The sequence below is a fragment of the Carcharodon carcharias genome, chromosome 20, assembly GCF_017639515.1.
Source record: "Carcharodon carcharias isolate sCarCar2 chromosome 20, sCarCar2.pri, whole genome shotgun sequence".
NCBI classification, from domain to species: domain Eukaryota; kingdom Metazoa; phylum Chordata; class Chondrichthyes; order Lamniformes; family Lamnidae; genus Carcharodon; species Carcharodon carcharias.
In genome coordinates, this window is record NC_054486.1 from 110305466 (window position 1) to 110329565 (window position 24100).

The 24100-nt window shown below is 43.3% G+C and overlaps 1 protein-coding gene across 4 annotated transcripts in view; it reads right to left on the bottom strand.

Annotated features, from left to right (window-relative positions):
- Nucleotides 1-24100, bottom strand: part of brf1b (BRF1 RNA polymerase III transcription initiation factor subunit b) — a 330710-nt gene that overhangs the window by 184839 nt on the left and 121771 nt on the right. For 3 of the 4 annotated variants that reach the window (XR_005946273.1, XM_041214348.1, XM_041214349.1), the window contains exons 4-5: nt 18309-18340; nt 10498-10570 (exon numbers count right to left, since the gene is read on the bottom strand). Coding sequence is in view for 3 of the 4 variants with exons in the window: in XM_041214348.1 (XP_041070282.1) it covers nt 10498-10570; nt 18309-18340 (105 nt within the window). In the remaining variant the exon portion in view is untranslated. Of the gene's footprint in view, nt 1-10497; nt 10571-16714; nt 16822-18308; nt 18341-24100 lie in introns of those variants that run through there. The other variant, XM_041214350.1, reaches the window with a different exon arrangement.

Here is a 24100-nt window from a genome sequence, read left to right on the forward strand (position 1 = left end):
GATCCAAAAAGCCAGTTAACAATTTGGAATAATCCTTGAAAGTTCGCTCTTCAATGTTTAAATGATTTGCTCCCCATCCCACGGCTGGACCCCTCCCCTGGGTCCCATGTTTCAAAGACAGCCTACATTGATGCCAAGAAAATCCATCTAACAGCTGGAGTCTGATGTGAAGAGAGTCTGGCTAATCACTATCCTAACAATCTAGTCCCAATAGCAGAACACTCATGCAGCAATGACAAAACTGCTAATGTAGGTGGTTGGCGGGGGGGGGGGGGGGGGGGGGGGGGGGGGGGGGGGAGAGATGAGAAGAGGGTGCTGTACTGAAGTTAGGGCTGAATACACTTGTTGGGGACATGCAGAGGGAGCTTTACACTGCACCAAACTGCCACATCTGACCTGGGGCACTATTCAATGTTGACAGTAAGTAAATGAAAAATGTTCTCTCCCTGTTACTGACATGCTACACCTTCATGAATTAAAGCTTACTTTGTAGGTTTTTTTTTAAAAGCTATGACAGACAGACCATCTTTATCCTTCCAATTTGGAATTGGCCATATCTTAAATACTTTGTTGGATAGTTATTTTTTTTTTAAAACCAATTGCTGGGAGATGGTGGGATTTAGAACTGGACAGAAAGATTTCTGCAAAAACCAGCAATTACCAAAAGGCCGAAATTACAGTTTGGAATTTTCCTCTGGTCTGCTTGTCAAACCCAATTAGGGCAGAAAGAAGCAAGTACAAGATACACCTTGACTTTGTGCTGCAATATACAGTCCATGCAGGCAGCTCCTCACACTGATGTAGAGACCTGATAACAGGTTATCAAACTGCTTGGATGGTGGAAACAAAGCTATTATAATAAGCAGACAGCAATAAACTAATTGGAGGCAGGGAAACAGCTATGTATTAAATGGACAAAACAGATAAATCACTTTTCCATCTTGTCATTAATTCAAGGCTCAGATGTTCCTATCCTTTCACATTAGATATGAAACCACCAGCAGATGTGTAGTATTTCCACTGTGAGCTGAAAAACTGTTTACACATTGTTGAAAGGCTTTTAAGCACAATACACACGTGAAAAGCTTTTCAGTACAGTGCATGATTTACACAGTTCCTCCAAAAAAGCCCTGTGGCAGATCAACACTTCTAATGTTTAGCAGATACATTCAATTTTCAATTGTGCTGAAATAGCTAACTTCAGCAGAGCAAATGTGAGATACTGTCAAAATCCCAGTGCTGAGGTGGAACGGGTTAAACTAAATCTGATCAAGAAACTGGGTTCATCCAAAATATCAAGTGAGAATCAGAGCTATCAAAGATCACTGGGTTGAGATACTGGGAGATGGCCAGTATTTCTGGAATTGTATTCCACCAAGGAATCAGCACCTTTAGAAGGGTGGTTTCAGGGGAACAGGAGGATATAAAAGGATGCTTACATGCCTAAAAATTTACTCACTTTGCGTAATAGCAGCAAGAGCCCTGATAATGCAGACAGCATACTTCTATAATTCAGCATTTCAAAACACCAACGAGCAGGAAAGAGAAACAAATCACTTTAAAATCCAGATTCCAGAGACCTCCCTGCCCCACCTTTTTTCTAATTAAAAACGAAAGTTGAAGCACACAAAATGCACAGTAAGATCCCAATATCTACTCCTGGTAAGGGAGCTGCAGTGACAGTGGGGCCAGTGAGCAAGAAGCAAAACAAGACTGATCAACTGAAGGCAAGAGTAACAGAAAGCCAGAGTGATAGCTGGTGAGAAGAGAGCACTAAACACAGAGGATAGAGAAAAGAGAGACAGACACACACACACAGAATAGAGGGGTAAACACAGTAGGATAGAGACAGGAGGATAGAAAGGGGCATGGGAGAACTCAGACACACAGGAGTGAGAGCAAGACAGGAGAGAGAAACACATGGAAACAGTGGAGAGAGAGAGGCAGGAGAGAGAATAGTAGAAATTTATAGCACAGGAGGCATCAAATCAGCCTACCCTCTGCCAGTCAAAGAGCCATCCAGCCAAATCCTACTTTGCAGCTCTTGGTCCTTAGCTTGTAGGTTATGGCACTTCAAGTGCATATCCAATTATTTTTTAAACATGATTTCTGGATCATCACCACCAATCTGGGTAAAAAAAAAATTCCCAGCAAAAATTTTCCCTCAACTCCCCTCTAATCCTTCTGCCAATTTCTTTATGTCTACGTTCCTTGGTTAGTGGCATTTGAGAGAGATAGGTCCTTCCTATCCACTCTATCGAGATCCATAATTTTATGCATCTCAGTTAAATCTCCCCTCATCTTCTTGGTTGCAAAGAAACAACTCCAACCTTTCTAATCTTTTCTCCTGGCTAAAATTCTCCACTTCTGGCAACATCTTCAACAATATCCTCTACACTCTACTGCAATCAGATCCTTCCAGCGATATGGTTATCAGAACTGTGTGAAGTACTCTAGATGTGGCTGAAATACTGTTTTATACAGTTCTAGCATTACCATGAGACAGAAGAAACAGAGACAGACAGTTCAAGAGAAAAAGAGACAGACAGACACTAAGTGAGAAGCAGGGCGACCGAGAAGAAAGGGAGAGACCGTGTGGTGCGTGTACAAAAGGAAAGTATAGATGACAGATCGGAGATAAATGAACAAGTGTGTATCTGACAAAGAAAGATGCACACAAGATGGGCAATTCCCCTGATTATTATTCACCGACTCCTACTGAAAGTGCTTGGGAGGACTGGGTTCGGTTGTGCTACATGGTCAAACAGTAACCCATTCACATCAACAGATGGTTATCATTTTATGGGGGAGTGTCATAGGACACAACAGGAAAAACTAGCAGCATAAGAATAGTTACAATAATTTAATTCCTTTTTTAAAAAATGCCATTGCACATTTATTTTCAAGAGTCTGGAATCTGCATACACAATGTCTTAATTTTGATATGCACCTCCTCATATCCATAATGCACATTCAATTTTCCTTTACTTTCAAATCCAGTATCAACATCATTTTGCACTAACCTACCCATAGCTGTCAGCTGATAAAAAGGTTTCTTTACAGGATCCTACTATTTATAAAAATAGTCTGTGGCCCCACAGTCTCTGTGCCTCTCATCCTACCTTGCTCTGTATATGTCATTCTCTCTGGATTTGTGTCTAGTGTTCTTTTTTCTCCATCTCACTATATCTCTCTTGTATTTATAAAATAAGATAGCTTTCAACTGTGAAGAGTTCTGCACAGCTGTTTTACCATGGAAAACAATCACTGGTACAAAGGCCTGAATTCTCTGTGGCTACAAAATACCCAACAGGAGCAGCACTGTTCATTCAGAGGCTCAAGAAAAACAGCAAATGTGACCTACATGAACAGTTTCCTTGTCTGGAGGCTTATATCGCCAAATTAAAAGAACTGTTTATTCCACTGGCCATCAACAGTCGCAACCTTCATCCTCATCAATCAAAAATAGACATGCAACTTTTTTTTCCATAAATTCTGTTTGCACTAACCGCAGTCCAAAGTTATTATTTCCAAATCTTGGATTAATCCCAGGGTGGAACTTGATTATCACATCGGACCTTTTTCTTTAAGGTGCACATTTCTCGACCACTCTGTGGAAGGTGTTTTCCAAGGGGATGAAATATTTGCAGCACACACTGAGGTTCTTTTCCTGTCTGCGATGAGCTGGGTAATCTGCCACTGGCCTCGGTCCCCTGGGAGTGGTGACAGCCAAGGCTCCAGCTCACTATCCAGTGATCCTGCTGAAAATGCTTGTGCGGCAGTGATCAAGTCCAGTTGTGTTGGGCTCTCTCTCTCTCAGCAAACCCATCCATTCCACCCCCAGTCCAACAATTCTTACTTTCCCATGAGCTTCCTTAACCCCTTCACTGTTTGTGTCGTTCAAGACAGAGTCTTGGGCAAGACAATTTCAACCAATTGGTAAGATTGCCACCTTTAGTCTCGATTAAAACTCCTTACCCTCGGAACTGGTTCCAACTTCTTCCCCAGTCACTAACTCTGGCTAAACTATATTCCATATCCGCTCGCATCACCCAGAGTCTATTCCTCTGTGTAACACTTTCTTTATTCTTCTCTGGAACGTTTCCCTTCTCTGCTTCTGCCTCAGCTCATTTGCTGCTGAAACCAACATCCATGTCTTTACTCCAGGCCCAACCATTCCAATGCTCTCCTGGATGCCCTCTTCTATTCCACCCTCCAGGAATTTCAGCTCATCCAAAACTCTGTTGCATGTATCATAACCCACGCCAATTCCTGTTCACCCACCATCCCTGTCCTTGTTCAGTAATATTGGCTCTTAGTTTCCAATGCCTCCAATTTGAAATTCTAATTCTCCTAATCCCTCCATGGCTTTGCTTCTCCCTAACTCTATCACTGTTCCAGCCCTACAACCTGCTGAGTTCTAAGTATTTCTCCAACTCTTGCCTCTTGTGAATACTCCCAAACTTCACCTCACCATGGTCCACTGAGCCTTCAGCCATCTACGTCCTAAGTAGCGCAACTTCTACCTCCGCATCTTCCTTCACTCTTTTAACATATGAACTAGAACATGCAAACTAGGAGCAGAAGTGTGCCAACTTGGCCCCTCAAGCCTGCTCCACCATTCAATAAGATCATGGCTGATCTGACTGTCACCTCAACTCCACATCCCCGCCTAATCTTTTGCTTGTCAAGAATCTATCAATCTCTGCCTTAAAAATATTCAAAGACTCTGCTTCCACCACCTTTTGAGGAAGAGAGTTCCAAACGCTCACAAACCTCAAGAGAAAAAAATTTCTCCTCATCTCCGTCTTAAATGAGCAACCCCTTATTTTTAAACAGTGACCCCTAATTCTAGATTCTTCCACAAGGGGAAACATCCTCTCCACATTCGCCCTGTCAAGGCCCCTCAGGGTCTTATATGTTTCAATCAAATCACCTCTTACTCTTCTAAACTCCAGTGGATACAAGCCTAACCTGTCCAATCTTTCCTCATAAGACAACCCGCCCATTCCAGGTATTAACCTGGTAAACCTTCTCTGAACTGCTTCCAATACATTTACATCTTTCCTTAAATAAGGAGACCAGTACTGCACACACTGCTCCAGATATATCTCACCATTGCCCTGTATAACTCAAACATAACATTTCTACTTTTGTGTTCAATTCCCCTCACAATAAATAATAACATTCTATTAGCTTACCTAATTGCATATTGTACCTGCATACTAACCTTTTACAATTCACACACCAGGACACCCAAATCACTCTGCATCTCAAGAGCCCTGCAATCTCTCGCCACTTAGATAATATATATTTTTTTTATGGACGATTTCACATTTTATCATATTATACTCTTTATCTACTCCCTTCGCTTATCTATATCCATTTGCAGCCTCCTTATGTCCTCTTCACAACTTACCTTCCTACCCATCTTTGTGTCATCAGCAAATTTAACAACCATACCTGCTGTCCCTTCATCTAAGTCATTTATATAAGATTTTAAGATCCTTCTTGAAATCCATTTCTTCAATAGTATTTTAGTCATTCCTCCTAATATCCTCTTCATTGGCTCGGTACTCATTTCAGCCTGATTACACTGCTGTGAGCCATCCTGGGATTTATTGATGTTAAATGAAGTTTTGGCCGTAGAAAGACAACATCTACATTTAAAGGTACTGGCACTGTGGAACCTTACCCAACATTGCAACCAAGATAACCTGATTTGTATGGCATAGTTATGCAGTTCTCGCTCTAAGTTGAGCAGTCAATTCTATCAAACACATATTTTTAGACAAAAAAAATAAACCCAAGGTGATCATGTTCCGAATTGGATTGGATCATATGCAAGGGCAGAGAGGCAGTAGCAGGCCGGCCATGTGTGAATTTACTGAGATACTAAGGAGTGCTGCAATCAAAGCCACACTCAAACCTGTTGAGCACCTTTGTATCTTGCTCAGCCTTTAGATCATTTTGAACTTAGTACTGGAAGTGCACAAAGTGAGGTGCTGTAACTAACCTCTGATTTTACTTTCTTCCACTTGAAAGGGTCCAGGTTCAGGGTATTCAATCATAGAAGGCATCACAAAAATCTACAGTGGTATGGTAGCAGAGTGGTTACGTTACTGGACTAGTAACCAGAGACCTGGACTAACGATCCAAAGATACAAGTTCAAATCCCACCACGGCAGCTGGGAAATTGAAATGCAGTAAAATTAAATATAACTAGAATAAAAAGCTTGTCTCGTTAATGAACCTACTGGGATTGCTGTAAAAACCCATCTGGTTCATCAGTGTCCATTTGTGAAAGAAATCTGCCATTTTTACCCAGTCTGGCCTACACGCGGATCCAGACCCACAACAATGCGGTTGACTCTTAACTGCGCTCTGAAACAGATCACTTTGGTGCAATTAAGTAATTTTGGATTAGCGCAGAGACAATTAGGGATGGGAAATAAATACGGGCCTTGCCAGCAATGCCCACATCCTGTGAATGAATAATTAAAACAAATGTCCACACAACCCGCTTTTAGTATAGATCATTCAACAGTAATTGGAAGCAAGAAATGGGGTCAATTTGCTCTCGAGCTGTAGGCCAATTGCAACATGCCTATAACCACAACTCAGCATAAACCAGCTGGGTAGCAGTTCATGCCTTAACAAACCTGAGCCATCGGGAGACTGCCTGTCCGTTCTACTGAGGACCTTGAACAGACTCCAAGCCTGTGTACACCTACCTCTATTCAGTACTGAGGGAGTGCCGCACTGTCGGAGAGGTGTCATCTTTAAGATGGTGCCCCGCGATCTCTTATCTCCACTTGAGTGGGCAAACAGGGCCCTCATTATAATGTCTCACCCCAAAGGGCAGCAGGGGAGTTCTCCCTGGTGTCCTGATCTGATATTTATCCCTCAATCAATATCACAAAAATAGATTATCTGGTCATTATCACTTTGCTGTTTGTGGGAACTCGTGCACAAATTGGCTGCCATGCTTCCTACATTACAACAGTGACTACACTTCAAAAGCACTTCACTGGTTGTAAGGCACTCTGATACTCCGAGATGGTAAAAGTCACTAAAGAAATGCAAGTCCTTCTTCCTTTCAATGCATCCAAAGTGAAAATAACTAATTAGCTTTTTCTCTCTACTATTTTCTCTCACCCATCACGCACTCCACAGACGTACCTGCTTGATGTTTGGGTTTTGATACATGGTAACTGTTCAATTGTGAATCTTCAACAGGAAGCACCAGAGAACAATTATTCTCCCTTAACAAAAACAGAATTACCTGGAAAAACTCAGCAGGTTTGGCAGCATCGGCGGAGAAGAAAAGAGTTGACGTTTCGAGTCCTCATGACCCTTCGACAGAACTGACTGAATGTTAGAAGAGGGGTGAAATATATGCTGGTTTAAGGTGGGGGGGGGGGGGGGGTGCGTGGTGTGATTGTAGGGACAAGCAAGCAGTGATAGGAGCAGATAATCAAAAGATGTCACAGACAATGGAACAAAGAAGTGTTGAAGGTGGTGATATTATCTAAACGAATGTGCTAATTGAGAATGGATGGCAGGGCACTTAAGGTACAGCTCTAGTGGGGGTGGGGTGGAAAGGCTAGCCTGGCATACAAGATTTAAAAATAATGGAAATAGGTGGGAAAAGAAAAATCTATATAAATTATTGGAAAAAACAAAAGGATGGAGGAAGAAACAGAAAGGGGGTGGGGATGGAGGAGGGAGGTCAAGACATAAAGTTGTTGAATTCAATATTCAGTCCAGAAGGCTGTAAAGTGCCTAGTCGGAAGATGAGGTGCTGTTCCTCCAGTTTGCGTTGGGCTTCACTGGAACAATGCAGCAAGCCAAGGAAAGACATGTGGGTAAGAGAGCAGGGCGGAGTGTTGAAATGGCAAGCGACAGGGAGGTTTGGGTCATTCTTGCGGACAGACCGCAGGTGTTCTGCAAAGCGGTCGCCCAGTTTACGTTTGGTCTCTCCAATGTAGAGGAGACCGCATTGGGAGCAACAAATGCAGTAGACTAAATTGGGGGAAATGCAAGTGAAATGCTGCTTCATTTGAAAGGAGTGTTTGGGCCCTTGGAAGGTGAGGAGAGAGGAAGTGAAGGAGCAGGTGTTGCATCTTTTGCGTGGGCATGGGAAGGTGCCATAGGTAGGGGTTGAGGTGTAGGGGGTGATGGAGGAGTGGACCAGGGTGTCCCAGAGGGAACGATCCCTACGGAATGCCGCCAGGGGGGGTGAAGGGAAGATGTGTTTGGAGGTGGCATCATGCTGGAGTTGGTGGAAATGGCGGAGGATGATCCTTTGAATGCGGAGGCTGGTGGGGTGATAAGTGAGGACAAGGGGGGCCCTATCATGTTTCTGGGAGGGAAGAGAAGGCGTGAGGGCAGATGCGCGGGAGATGGGCCAGACATGGTTGAGGGCCCTGTCAACGACCGTGGGTGGAAAACCTCGGTTAAGGAAGAAGGAGGACATGTCAGAGGAACTGTTTTTGAAGGTAGCATCATCGGAACAGATGCGACGGAGGCGAAGGAACTGAGAGAATGGGATGGAGTCCTTACAGGAAGTGGGGTGTGAGGATCTGTAATCGAGGTAGCTGTGGGAGTCGGTAGGCTTGTAATGGATATTGGTGGACAGTCTATCACCAGAGATTGAGACAGAGAGGTCAAGGAAGGGAAGGGAAGTGTCAGAGATGGACCATGTGAAAACGATGGAGGGGTGGAGATTGGAAGCAAAATTAATAAATTTTTCAAAGTCCCGACGAGAGCATGAAGCAGCACTGAAGTAATCATCGATGTACCCGAGAAAGAGTTGTGGGAGGGGGCCAGAGTAGGACTGGAACAAGGAATGTTCCACATAGCCCATAAAGAGACAGGCACAGCAGGGGCCCATGCATGTACCACACCTTTTATATGGAGGAAGTGAGAGGAGTTAAAGGAGAAATTGTTCAGTGTGAGAACAAGTTCAGCCAGACGGAGGAGAGTAGTGATGGATGGGGATTGTATTATTCCCCCTTACTAACTGCAGCACCCCTTCCACTGCCTCTGGCAAAGATTAGCTAACTCAGCTCAGACTGGGTACTGAATCTTCCTGGGCTGGATGGGCACATGAGAGAGGACCAGGAGTAGACCATACAGCCTGTCGAGCCTGCTCCGTCATTCAATATGATCAAAGCTGATCTTCAGCCTCAACCCCATTCTCCTGGCCATCCTCCATATCCAGGAATACCTAAAAATGAGGTTTCAACCTGGTGAAGCTACTGGCATACCAAACAAGAAATGCAGCATGCGGCAGACAGAGCTAAGCAATCCCACAACCAATGGATCAGATCTAAGCTCTGCAGTCATGCCACATTCAGTCATGAGTAGTGGTGAATAATTAAACAACTAACCGGAGGAGGCTCCACAAATATCCCCTTCGTCAATGATGAGGGAGCCCAGCACAACAGTGCAAAAGATAAGGTTGAAGCATTTGCAACTACCTTCAGAAAAGTCGAGTGGATGATCCATCTCGGCCTCCTCTCAGGGTCCCCAGCATCACAGATACAAGTCTCCAGCCAATTCGATTCACACCGCGTGATATCAAAAAACAGCTGAAGGCACTGGATACTGCAAAGGCTACGCACCCTGACAATACTCTGACTATAATGCAGAAGACTTGTGCTCCAGAACTTGCTGCGACCCCAGCCAAGTTGTTCTAGTACAGCTACAACACTGGCATCTACCTGGCTATGTGGAAAATTGCCCAAGTATGTCCTGTACACAAAAAGCAGGACAAATCCAACCCGGCCAATTACCGTCCCATCAGTCTACTCTCGGTCATCAGTAAAGTGATGGAAGGGTTTATCGACAGTGCTATCAAGTGGCACTTGCTTCGCAATAACCTGCTCATTGACGCCCAGTTTGGGTTCCACCAGGGCCACTTGGCTCATGACCTCATTACATACTTGGTTCAAGCATAGGTAAAAGAGCTGAACTCCATCAAGGTGACATCAAGGCAGCATTTAACCAAGAATGGCATCAAGGAACCTTAGCAAAACTGAAGCCAATGGGAATCGGGGAGAAACCTCCACTGATTGGAGTCATACATAGTACAAAGGAAGATGGCTGTGGCTGTTGGGAGGTCAATCATCTCAGTTCCAGAACATCGCTGCAGGAGTTCCTCAGGACAACAGTGTGGGTGTACCTACGCAACATGGACTACAGTGGTTCAAGAACACAGCTCATCACCACCTTGTCAAGGACAACTAGGAATGAGCAATAAATGATGGCCAAGTCAGCAACGCCCACATCCCACAAATTAATAAATTTTAAAAATCTCTTATTCCTGAGACACCAAAAGTCTGTCTACCTCAGCTCAGAGACAGTGTGTTCACCTCAAAGATACACAGGCTTTTATACAGCCAAAGCAGGCTATGTTCACTAGTGTAGACTAAAAACAATAATAGTGCACTCATTAACTATAGCGTAGGAAATGAATTATTGCTTACAGACCTATCGCTGGAGCATTTATACAAAGCTCTCTGGCCAGGAGAAGAAAAGTCTTTCCCAACACGTAGACATTCACCTGCAAGAAAGTTTAACAATATTTTAAAAACTATAAATTTGAAATTTTAAAATATACATCCTCTATCCTCTTTTCAAAGGTGCCCTTGGTTCTTTTTAACATTTGAATGCCTGCTGTTACCTTTCAATAACCTGCTACCACAAAAGAATAGCTCAGAGCCAAACTGTCACATCTTCCCCTGATTTCACTACTCCCCCCGCCCCCCTTCTTCGTGTGCTGCTACCCTGTAATAAAACATCCAACACACGCAACAAATTCCTCCCCCACCTTCCCCCATACTTTCCTTAGGCTGCTGGCTGCTGTCCCATGCATCCCTTGCAGCAAAGGAGGTTGAGGGGAGATTTGATAGAGGCGTGCAAGATTATGACAGCTTTGGATAAGTTAGGCAAGGAAAAGCAGTTCCCATTGGCTGATAGTACAAGGGCAGGGGGCACAGATTTAAGGTTTTGGGCAAGAGATGCAGGGGAATGGGTTGATTATTCTATACAGAGCCAGCATGGATTCGAAGGGCCAAATAACTTACTTCTGTGCCATAATGACTCTATAAATCCACTTTCCCTTCTTTCAGCACCTCACCAAAGTGAGCACTCTACAAGTGAACCTATATTGTGAATCAGTAAGGTATGCAAATAAGTGGGGTGGGGGGGGGTGGTGCGCGGGGATGCATCACAGCATAAGCAGCCTCCTTTGGGTCAGGACTACAGCTCATCTGTAGTGGACTGATAGTCAAATAGCCTGCTGACAGTTGTTTGGGCTCAGACCTGAAGCGTGGTCACTCAGTCCAGGGACAGAAGCGTGGCTGATGTCTGTGGAACTGTGATCCAGGAGCAAGTATCTTCAGTAACAGAAACACCCAATCCATTTTGGGAGGGAGTAGGAAATGACTGAGCCCAAAGAAACTTCTGAAAAACTTAAGTCCAGAGGGAGTACTTAATGTTAAATGTGTTCCGCCAAGATCAATGTGAAAATGGTCAACCAAGGCACTCATAACCCCTAAATTTCAAATTCACTGCCCTGGCATTGATGTGCCATTCCCAGCCATCTCCTTTCCGGGGCCACTCCAGCGATGTTACTGACTGGGTAGAGCTGCCATTTACCGCACAGCTGCTCCATTCATTGTAATGAGCATTCCCAGAAACACCAGCCTGGGAACTGAAACTGAGACCTCTTCCCCGCACCCCACCCCCTCACCACACTCTACCCCTTAGCAGCAGCAACAACACCCCCCCCCCACTGGCCTCATTCCTCCGTCCTCCCCCAAAGAAACAACACAAAACTTTCTCTACCCTTGAAAAACTCTGGTTAGGTTTTGAGGTCTGTTACCTTAGAAACAGCCAGGATAACTTTGGCATCCAGCCATCAAATGTAACACAGCAAGGACGTGAAATGGAGCGGAAAATAAGAACACAACAATCTATGACAGCAGCATTTCTACACTGTTCAATGCCTGGACTCATCATTTTAAGTGCACTGTGCACACTATCTCTGTAATAGTATAGTCTTATCAGAAACATGATAGGAAACGGTTTCTCTCACTAGTTCAGTTGCCTCAAGTGTTATTTGAAAATGTTGTATGAAGATTCTGTTTATAATATATAAGGGCATGAAATAACTGAGCTAGTACTGTTGAATTTTTGACAAGAAATAGTTTGGGCCACACTTAGGAATATTTGATGCCATTCTGGCCATCCCAAGAGAAATATTAAAACAAGGAAAGGGACAGTGAAGATTCACCATTATACCAGGAATGAGGGCTTCAGTGTGGAAAGGCTTAGAAAAAACTGGAGCCTCTTCACTAGAACAAAGAGCACCAAAAAAGAGATTTCAAAATTTGGAGACAGTAAACATCGAAAAATTGTTTCTATTGGTCAGCAAATCAGCAGTAAAATGGCATTGACTCAAGGTCATTAGGAGAGGAATATAATTCATAGAATAGTGCAGCACAAGAGCAGGTCATTCGGCCCATCAACTCCTTCAAAGAGTAGGGGAGAACATGGGAGAAGTTGGAAGAAAGATTTTCACACAAAATCTAGATCATCATTTAGAGGGGAACTGGATACACCTTGAAAATCAAAGTGCATTTATTTATTTATTTTTATTCATGGGATGTGAGCATTGCTGACTAAGCCAGTATTTATTGTCCATCCCTCATTGCCCTAGCTCAAAGGGCATTTTTAAGAGTCAACCACATTGCTGTGTGCCTGGAGTCACATGTAGGCCAGGCCAGGTAAGGACGGCATATTTCCTTCCCTAAAGGACACTAGTGAACCAGGTGGGTTTTTTTTTGGACAACAATCGACAATGGTTTCATGGTCACCGAGATTTTTATTGAATTCAAATTCCACCACATGCTGTGGCAGGATTTGAACCCAGGTCCCCAAAGTATTACCCTGGGTCTCTGGATTACAAGTCCAGTGACAATACCACTACACCATTGCTTTTAAAGTAGAAAAATGCCCCAAGACGTCTCACAGAGAGAGAGAGAGAGAGAGGGGGGGGGGTGTGTGTGTTTGGCGGGGGGGGGTGCATTACAGCCATCAATGCTTGGCGAAGGATGAGAGGAATGCCCAAGATGTCAGAGTCTGGGAATGGATAATTTAGGGGAATATTGTAGAGGCGGAGGAGGTTAGTTTGGGAAATAGGGAGAGACAAGAACATGGAGGGGTCTAAACAGGAGGATGAGAATTTTAAATTCAAGATACAGGGGGACCTGCAGCCCTATCTGGATCAGCAAGGGCAGGAATAGTGGGTGAATGAGATAAGGTAAGTATGCTGGTTTTGGATAAATTAAAGTTGAAAGAGCTTGGGGGATGGGATACTTCAGTTGATTCTGGAGGTGGCAAAGACATGGTAAGTCAAGGTGGATACAGGCAACGTTACAAAGGTGAAAGTAGAAAGACGGACAGGATATAGAGTTGGAAGTTCAGCTCGAGGTTGAACAGGATGCAAAGTCTGGCTCATCCTGAAAGTGGGAAGGCAGGGGAATGGAATCAGTGGTTAGTGTACAGAGTTTGTGGCATGGATGGAGGATAATGGCTCTGGTCTTCCCAATATTTAGCTGAAGGAAGTTGAACCTCATTCAAGACCAGACATCAGCATAAAAACAAAGATGACAAGGAAAGGATACAGAAATGGGATTACAAGAGATAGCTCATGTTGAGAAGTTAGCACCAGAACAGATGCATTGGGCTGAAGGGCAATGTGATAAAAGAGCAATGAGATAATGACTAGGTCATGCTCTGTAGTGATGATGGTAGGTGGATTAAACATTGGCCAGAACACCGAGGAGAACTCTTCTTTGAAATGGTGCCACGGAATAATTTACCACCTAAGAGGAAATCTCACTTGCAAGACGGTAAATCTGACAGTGCAGCATTCCCTCGGTCCTGACTGAGAGTGCAAGCCTGGATTATGTCCTCAAGTTTCTTGAGTGCTTACAATCTTTGGATTCAGCAGAAAAAACATTACCCACTGAGCCACAGCTGACCCGTAAGGTGAGGACTATGGGCTGGTTCCAGTGAAACTATACCCCTGAAAGAGTGAGCACCTAAGAAGTGCCATTCTTCAGGCGAGACATCCTCTCAGCAAATGCAAAGATCCCATGGCAATATTTCGAAGAAGTGTTCTTGGAGTCCTGCCCAACATTTATTCCTCAACAAACACTACAAAAATACATTATCTGATCAAACGGACCACAGGGCACACATGGAATATTTTCTCACAAAAGTACAACACAAAAGCAGCATCATTTTTTTTTTTAATCCAACATTGAGCAGTTGCCAATTGGAAAGTATAAAAAAGGAAAAACCATCTCCCTGATAGGGAAAGCAAGCGAGGTGCTCACTCAAAGAGAGCAGCTGGAAAGACAAAAATAAACCAAGCACCAGCTGCATTTGGGCAGAATTTAGCAATGTCGCTTGGCCAGGTTAAAATGCAAACAAATGGCAATCTAATTTAGTCCTCAACAGCTGCTGCTGCAGCAAAGCAATCAGCAAAAATGTGACATAAAGGTGGCCCTAAAGGGCAAATCCTCACGCCGCATTACAAATTGCAGCCTCGCTAAAGATGTTGACATAAGTCGGGGGTGGGGGAGAGTCTGTCTAGAGTGCCAAATGCCAGCAAGTTCACCTCACCGACTTAAACATCCACTGGCATACTGTGGTTGCAGCTTGCAGCAAAATGCCAAGGCATCTTTGACAACACCTTCCAAACCCGGGATCTCCACCACCAAGAAGGCCAGAGGCAGCAGATGTACAGGAACACCATCACCTTCAAGCTCCCCTCCAAGTCACACACCATCCTGACTTGGAAAGTTATCATTCCCAAATCATTGCTGGTTCAAAATCCTGGAACTCCCTCTCAACAATACAGTGGGTGCATCTACACCAGAGGGACTGCAGTGGTTCAAGTCTGTGGCTCACCACCACCTTCTCCAAGGCAATTAGGGATAGGTAAAATGCTGATTTTTGCCAATAACATCCACATCCGTAGCATGTATATTTGAAAAATCCCTCCAGTACCTGTTGCAAGGGGTCATTCTTCAAAGACAAATTGAGACAAATAGGCTTTCCCTCCTGTACGCCATCATCGTCCAGGGTAAACAACACACGCAGACGAGGCAGGTTTCACTTATGATGCTGGATGAGCTCCTGATGTGGTCTCACCAGTGTCCTGTACAACAGAAGCATAACCTCTCTACTCTGTTATATTCAATTCCCCTCGCAATAGACAATAACATTCTATTAGCTTTGCTGATTATTTGCTGCACCGGCATGCTAGCCTTTTGTAATTTGTGCACGAGGACACCCAGATCCCTTTGAATCTCAGAGCTCTGCAATCTCTCACCATTTAGAGAATATGCTTATTTTTTATTCTTCCTGCCAAAATGGATAATTTACTTTTTCTCACGTTATACTCCGTTTTCCAGGTCTTTGCCCACTCACTTAACCTATGTCACTTTGTAGCCTCCTCACATCCTCTTCACAAGTTACTTTCCTACCTGTCTTTGTGTCATCAGCAAATTTAGCCACCATTCCTTTGGTCCTTTCATCCAAGTCATTTATATAAATTGTAAAAGTCAAGGTCCCAGCACTGATCCCTGTGGCACACCACTCGTTACATCTTGCCAACCAGAAAATGACCCATGTAGGACTTCTGTTTCCCGTTAGCTAGCCAATCTTCTATCCATGCTAATATGTTACCCCCTGCACCAGAAGCTTGTATTTTCCACAATGACCTTTGATGTGGCACCTTATCAAATGTCTTCTGGAAATCTAAGTATAGTGCATCCACCTTTTAACTACAGCACATACGACTCCTTCAAAGAACTCCAATAAGTTAGTTAAACGTTATTTCCCTTTCACAAAACCATGTTGCCCCTGCCTGATTGCCTTGAATTTTTCTAAGTGCCCTGCCATAACATCTTCAATAATAGCTTCTAGCATTTTCCCTATGACAAACGTTAAGTTCACTTAAGGGGTCACTGTTTAAAAGTAAGGGGTTGACCATTTAAGACAGATGAGGAGAAATGCTTTTCTCTCAGAGGGTAGAGTCTCTTTGGAACTTCCTTCCTCAAAAAGCAGAGGAAGCAGAGCCTTTGAATATTTTTAAGGCAGAGGTAGAAAGATTCTTCATAAACAAGGGGTGAAAGGTTATCGGAGGTAGGCGGAAGGTTACAATCAGATCAGCCACGATCTTATTGAATGGCGGAGCAGGCTCGAAGGATCAAGTGGCCTACTCCTGCTCCTAATTCATATGTTCTTAAACAATCTTCTGCATCCCTCACCTAGGCTCACAACTCAACTGTGAACCTATTCCTATCTTGGGATAGGGACACCCAAATGTCACTCGGCAATACTTTGGTTGGCAGACACTGCAATTTCCAGTAATTTCTGTTTTTATTTCAGATTTCCAGCATCTGCAGTATTCTGCTTTTGCTTCTGTCTTGTGTTTCTTTACTTGCTCCATTTTCCCTGCCCAATCATCACTTTCATCATTTAATCACTACCTGCCGCCACTCTATCACAGGCCTTTGTTCCTCCTGTTCCCTTCCTCTGTACTTGCTTAAAACCTGTCACATCTCTAACTTCCTCCAGTGCTGACAAAAGGACATCAACCTGAAATGTTAAACTCAGTTTCTCTCACCACAGATGATGGTTTACTGCTCAGAGTTTCCAGCATTTTCTGTTTCGAGTCATGCCGTGTCAGTTTCTTCGCTGCCATCTGTCTCATGAACACTGGCGTGTCCGTACGATAGAGACGGAGGAGGTCTGCTGCTGCCCTCGGCCACACTCCCGCTGTATAAAAGTATCTGATGAGCTTCGCTGGAAGTAATTCTCTGGATTTGCCTTTGAAGGAACATTGGAACAGGTTGAGGCCATTCAGCCCCTTGTGTTTGTTCTCCAATTCAATTAGAACCTAATTGATCTGTACCTCAAACCCATTTACCAATGTTAATTCCATCACCCTTAATACCCTTGACTAACAAAATTCCATTAATCGCAGTTTTGAAATCTTCAATTGACCCTTTCCTGCCTTCCCCAATTCCTGCCCCAACAGCTTTCTGTGGGAGAAGTGCTCCAGATTTTCACTAATCTTCATGTGAAGAAGTGCTTCCTGACATCACACCTGAACGGTCTGACTCCAATTTTAAGATTATACCTCCTTGTTCTCAATTCCCCGTTCAGAGGAAAATATTGTCTCCATTGACCCTATCAAATCCTTTGACCATCTTAAATTCTTTAGATCACCTCATGATCTTTTATATTCAGAGAATATAAGACTAGTCTAGACAGTAACCTGTCCTCGCAATTTAAGCCTTTTAATCTAATCATGTTCCAAAAATAAGACATATGAACATTCAAATTAGAAGGAGTAGACCACTCCACCCCTCAAGCCTTCTCCGCCATTCAATAAGATCACGGCTGATCTGACTGCAGCCTCAATTCCACATTCCCGCCTACCCCCAATAACTTTTCATCCCCTTGTTTATCAAGAATATATCTAGCTCTGTCTTAAAAAATATTCAAAGAGTCTGCTTCCACCGCCTTTTGAGGAAGAATTCCAAAGGCTCATGACCCTCTTATGAGAAAAAATTTATCCTCATCTCTGTCTTTATTTTTAAACAGTGACCCCTAGTTCTAGATTCTCTCACAAAAGGAAACATCGTCTCCACATCCACCCTGTCAAGATCAATATGGGAAATACAGGCTCAAACTAATAAACTAGTAAAACATGACCATTTATCAAGCACATTAACCATGAACCATCTGGAGGCAAAAATCCTGACACTGTTTAAGAAATAACTGGATTTTACACTTGGGAACTGCAGGGTTGTTTGTTTGGATATTACCCAAATGGGCCAAATAGCCGCCTTTCATCTGAAATCATTTCTTTAATGACCACGAGCTTGAGATAGCCATGGGTTGGTGACCCCAGCAAGATTCAGCATTCAAGGAGTAGAAAATTGGGGGGGTGGGGAAACAGCAGTTTCCTGTGGAAAGCAGTCACGGTTTGGGGCACATTTCAACAATAAGAGAGGTCAAGGAGAGTAGTTTATAAATGAAAGCTGTCATGTATTACCTGCTCCTCGCCCACTTTCAAATTATTTTTGTCCAAATTTAATTTAACAAAAAATATAAAATTGACAGTATCAGTAAATGTAAGATAGATGCCAAAGATTTAATGAAGAAAAAAATCAGGACAAGTAAACTATTTTCAATCAGTGCATTGTACATACCTGCAACAGGTCACTGAGATCCAATAACATATCTGGAGAATTTAGTCAAGGAACATGTAAAGAAAGGTGACAGTCCAGTGACAACACAATGAGACCAACATGGAGGGAGAGACACCCAAACGATTCAAACACCAATGTTCCTTCCAACAAAAGCTTTAAATTCAATGGTCTGGAAAGCCAGGTTTGTTTATTAGTGCGATTAAAGGCACGTAGTGGAGCTGTCGATGCTGGAGATACACTTCAAGAGTGACATTTAGGATCAGAAAGTGACACTGCCTACAAACCCATGCGAACACATGGAGCTGTCTATTTGCTTTAATCGCTGAAACATGGAAACAGGCTGTTCAAGCCCATCCAGCACATGTGCACATGGGTCCAATAGCCTAAAGCAAATTTAGCTGTCCCTTCATCCCCCAACCCAATCTAACCTTGAAATGTTGACAGTTTCTACCTGAAACTGAACAGTCATCCTCTCAAATCTCTGAAGTTTCCTGTTCTGAATTTCTGACAATCTTGTGTCCACGTACCACATATTCGGTCCCTCTCAACTATTGAATAGTCTGCTTATCTACCTTCTCCTAGACTTCCATAATTTTAAGCACTTCTGTCGTTATACCCTGCAATCTGTGCTGTTCTAACTAAAAACTGTCCCAATTTTTCAAGTCTTTCTTCGCATTTTTATTTCTCTATTCCAGTGAATCTATGCTGCACGCTATTTTAAGAGTGACACACATTAAAACAGGTCATATTTTGAAAATAAGGGGAAAAAAAAACTTCACAGGCTGAGTTTCTGAAGCAGTCCTGCACAGCTCCATCACAGTAAACATAACCCCTTGCTGTTTTTGAATGAAAACAGGCTTTTGTTCCCATGATGTCCTTCACCCGGCATCGACTCCTACACTCCGGACAAATCTACACAGATTGCAGATAAATCAGTTCTATACTTAACAGGAGTGCTCTGTACTTGCCTTTGTGAGGAACAAGAGCCACTCTGTGCTATGCTTACTCTTAAATACAGTGGTGAATCACATAGCAAACCAGAAACAGCACTGCAATTCTATCATGTTTCCCCCCTCTCTCCTGCTGAAGATGTTGACTCTTTGCTGGAATATAGTTAACAGCTGCTCAATGCTCCCTTACAACTCACCCAAGTGGTCAGTGCTTACACGTCAAACCCAGCAGTGAATGATGCCAGGATATTTGACCACGGTAGCATCACAGGCTCATGCCTATTTACACTGGATATCCACTGATGTGCTGGATATCCACTGACATGCACTTTCAGCAGAAATCACTTGGTAAAGAATAGGAGCCCTGTCTCATTTAAAGGACTTATTTCACTACTGTTTTTGAAAGGTAAGAATATAAGCCTGGAACTTGCCTCTCAACTTCCCTGAAAGGGGAGGGGGAGCGTAATGGAAAGGGCAGGGGAAAAAGTCCTGGCTGGATTCTTGCGCCAAACTGTAACCTTGTAAGAGAAGGTGGGCAAGGACAGAATCAGGTTCAGCTGCTGTGGTTGAATAGCTGGCTAGTATTTGGCACCTAAATTACAACAGTGAACACACTTTCAAAGTACTTCATTGGCTGCAAATCACTTTCCTTCATCCTGAGATGGTGAAAGGTACTATAGAAATGTATGTCTTTCATTCTTTCATCTAGGCTCATGGGGAATAACTGAGAGACTACAGGGTTCCTATAGAAGCAAAGAAAAGCCCTGCAAGAAGTTAATGCTTTCAGGAAGAGAGGGAGTGGGGAGTAGGGTTAGAAAATACTTGGCTTTGTGCCACGTTTATAGAAATGTACAAGTATCATTAATTACTTCTTTCTTGAATGGATGTGAAGGGACCACAATCCCACTGACAGTTTTTTTTCTGTTGTTTTCAGCAGATACTTCAAAAAAACTCAACACATTAAAAAAGGAGTGTGGTAATATAAAAAGACTTGTAGACTCCCTTGAAAAAAATTGCTTTTCAGAAGCTTTGCCAATTTGAAATCTCTTTGATAATTCCTGAGGTGCTTTTCATGTCACAGCACAAGAACTGAAGACTTTAGCTTCCCCAGAAAGCAGACGAGCCTTTATTAGACAGAAGAGCATACTTCTCTCGTCCCAGCACAATCGAGCGGCCACACCTGTGCAGTGGGCTGTTAACAGCCAGCACCAGATGGCTCAGCTCACTCAAGGAGCTTTTAATATATAATATATTTAAAGCACAGAATTTACTGTTCAACGTAATGCGCCAGTCAGCATCAGAAAAAAGAGCTATCAACATGCCAAGACAGAAAGAATGAAATTGAGGGAGTAAAGAATTTGCAGGGATTTAACACATTATGCTTTTACGACAACCCAAAGCCCTTCAAGATCAATAAATTACCTACTTTCATTTTGTAAGGAGATGCTGAGCAGATGACTCATTGGGATTAACTAGTCGAGGGAATAGTGCTGGCCAGAACACCGGAGAACTCCCCTGTTGCTCTGTGAGTAGCAGTGCAGCATCTTTCCCAACAGGTCGGTGCAGCGTCAAATTCAAGTATCATCTGAAAGATGGTACCTCCAACAGTGCAGCGCTCCCTCAGTACTGCACTGGCGAGGCAGGCTAGACCATGCGCTCAATTTGCAGATTGGAGCTTGAAACCATTCCCTTCTGAGTCAGACGATGATATGTGGCACCAACTGAGCCAAATGGACAAAAGGTGCTGGAGAATAGCTCTCACCTTTGGAACAGTATACCAGGAGCAAGTTAACATCTTTGAGTGGAAAAGGAGAGAAAAAAGACATAAGAATACAGGTCTCTGAAGAGCCATACGGACTCAAAACATTAACTCCGTTTCTCTCTCCACAGATGCTGCCAGACCTCCTGAGCTTTTCCAGCGTTTTTTGTTTTTATTTAAGATTTCCAGCATCCGCAGTATTTTGCTTTCATCATAAGAATACAGGTTTTGTTTTACATTAACGGTGCTACTATTAAATCTGCCTGAGAGAAGAGAGAGGGTGAGGGAGAACCTGGTTGATACGCCCATTATTTTCTTGCTCTTCTGCCCACATCAGATCTGTCAGATCTGATTTTATATTGGAGCTAATTTTGATTTGGATTCTGCCATCCACAGTACCAAATCCAGCTCCTTATCCCAGCAGGAGAGGCACAGACCTTTGGAATCAATGAATCTGTGATTCTGCTGCCAAGGTGAAGGGAGCTGGGCTTTGCAGTGTAAACAGCAGGAACCTGGTGCTCTGGAATCTGCATCAAAATAAGAATCTGTGGCCAGAGAGCAACAGAGCAGCTTCACCAGCAAGATGGCAGAGGCCAAACCATCCTTTTCACTGTAGCTCTGCATCTTAAACTGGGGATTAGTTGACGAGATTAACCTAATGGCTTCCATTTGTTCAAGGTCCATAACCACAATCACCAGGATTCCAAGCAGTGATAACATGTTTCATCAAGCTTAAAATAGCCCAAATCTTAAAACTTCAAAACCCACTGGAGAATTCATAGGGGAAGGGGCCACAAGACTGGAGTTGGACTTCTGTTCAAGTAGGAGCAGAATAAACCAACCATTTAAATCCTTAACAACTTTTCCATTTCACCCACTTACTGGTGGGAAATCATACCTGGTCAGAGGGCTATGTGGACTGCCGTGTTGCTCCTGACACACAGAAGACAGAAACTAATCAATTAAGATGGGCAGGCTGTTTGCAATGGCTCTGTGGGTAGCACTCTCATCTCAGTCGGAAAGTTGTGGGTTCAAGTGCCACTCTAAAGACACAAGCACAAAATCTAGGTCAATACTCAGTGTGGTACAGAGGGGTGGCTGCTACATGGAAGCTACCAGCTTTCAGGTGGCACGTTAAACCGAGAGTTTGTCTTCCGTTTCAGGTGGATATAAAAGATGCTATGGCCTCTATTGGAAGAAAAACAAGGTGGTTCTCCCCCAAGTACTGGCAAATGTGCACCCCGCAAACAACTGAATCATTAAAAGGAGTTGATTTGCTCATGATCACACTGCGTTTTGTTGCACCTTGCTGTACATGAATTAGCTGTCGCATTTCCTATCTTTTCAACAGTGGCTGCTCTTCAAAAGGTGCTTTAAAATCCTTTGGGACATCCTAAAGTTGTGGAGGGTGCTACGTAAATGCAAGGTCTCTCTTCTTCCTCAACCAAGAAACGTTTTTGCTGCTTACAGAAGATCTCGGGGTAATTTTAAATTTACCAGTTGGGTATCAAACCCGCATAGCGATCCAACCCACTTTCTAGAAACTAGCCCTATTTTTTACATCCGCTGATAATCAAGGAGTTCATCCCTAATCACTGATTGGGGTACCTGCTGGGAGTAGATGGTGAGCAAGGCTCTATAATAAACAGCCTGCATGAAATGATCACTTGGGAAAACTGCTGGCTTCAAACCCCAGCAAGAGTCAGTCCCTTCAGGAAAGGTTGGGAGAAAAAGTGTCCTTTAAAGATGGCCTAGTATTTTTTTTCCATTCTCTGAGTATGGGCGTCGCTGGCTAGGCCAGCCTTTATTGTCTATCCCTAATTGCCTTCAAGGTGGTGTTGAGTCACCTTCTTGAACAGTGCGAGAAATTGATTTTTTAAAAAGTATTTGAGGGAATATTGTGTTATTCTGTGGAAAGGGCTGCATGTGTCTGTATGCGTATGTGTGTGTGTTTATGATATAATTAAGCTGGGCAGAGATTAATAGGAGGCAGGTTGTCTCGGAAACATGAAAAGGCTAGAGGTGTTATGATTGAGGTACCAGTAAAGAGGTTAGATATAACATTTGCATTTTTAGATCAGTTGAGTTTGTCTGGGAGTCAGAGATGTCAAGAAACATGTTTGTATTTTACAGGAGTTCTATAGGTAAATAGAAGAGGGGGGGGGCGGTATTATATTCTATTGACCTGAAAGCAAAGACAAGATAGATACACAAAAGACTTTGTATTTGGAAGAGTTTGAGTTTCAAAGAGGTGTGAGAACAATGGAATGCAAGATGAAAGGGGCAAAGAGGTATTTTAGAGTTGCTGTTTGAGCTGTTGTAGTAGTAGCTGGGGATAGCTGTTGAGCTAAAGCTGTTTGAGCAGTAACAGCTGGAGCTGGGAGAGGATACAGTTTGAATCAGCCATCCAGTCAAGCCAAGAAAGTCTTGGACTACAAAAAGCAGTTTTATTCTGAAGTTAAGTTTTACACAGCAGAGTGGAAGCAAGTTACAGGTCATGTGGTATGTCTTTATTGAAGCTACAGCAGTTTACCTTAGATAATATTATTGGGGTTTTTTAGTAAAACCTCTATAAGGGGGTGTTGCCTGGAAGGTATTGTTGTGGGAAATGTTTGTATGACTAACCTTAATTGTGCAACTGTAATCTTGTGTGCATAAGTTTTCTTTTATTCTTGTTAATAAAACTTTTACTTTTAAGTTTTAAAATCCCAGAAGTATTACTGGACCTCTTACTGTTGAGGTCGGTAAGTCGTCTTCTCATTTTCGGAATACAAAAAAAAAATGGGTACGGCCCATAAGCCAAGTTTCCCTCTGGGATTTGGTTTGCACCGCGATTAACACTGGCTGCGTGGTGTAGATACATCCACTGTACCATTATGTTCCAGGATTTTGACCTAGCAACAGTGAAGTAACAGCAATATAGTTCAAGTCAGGATGATGTGTGAACTGGAGGGGAGCTTGCAGACAGTGCTGTTCCCATGCCTGTGCTGCCATTGTTCTTCTAGGTAGTAGAGATTGCAGGTTTAGATGCAACACTAGATCGATAGATTCATGACGAGGAACTCATATTTAAATGAAGATTG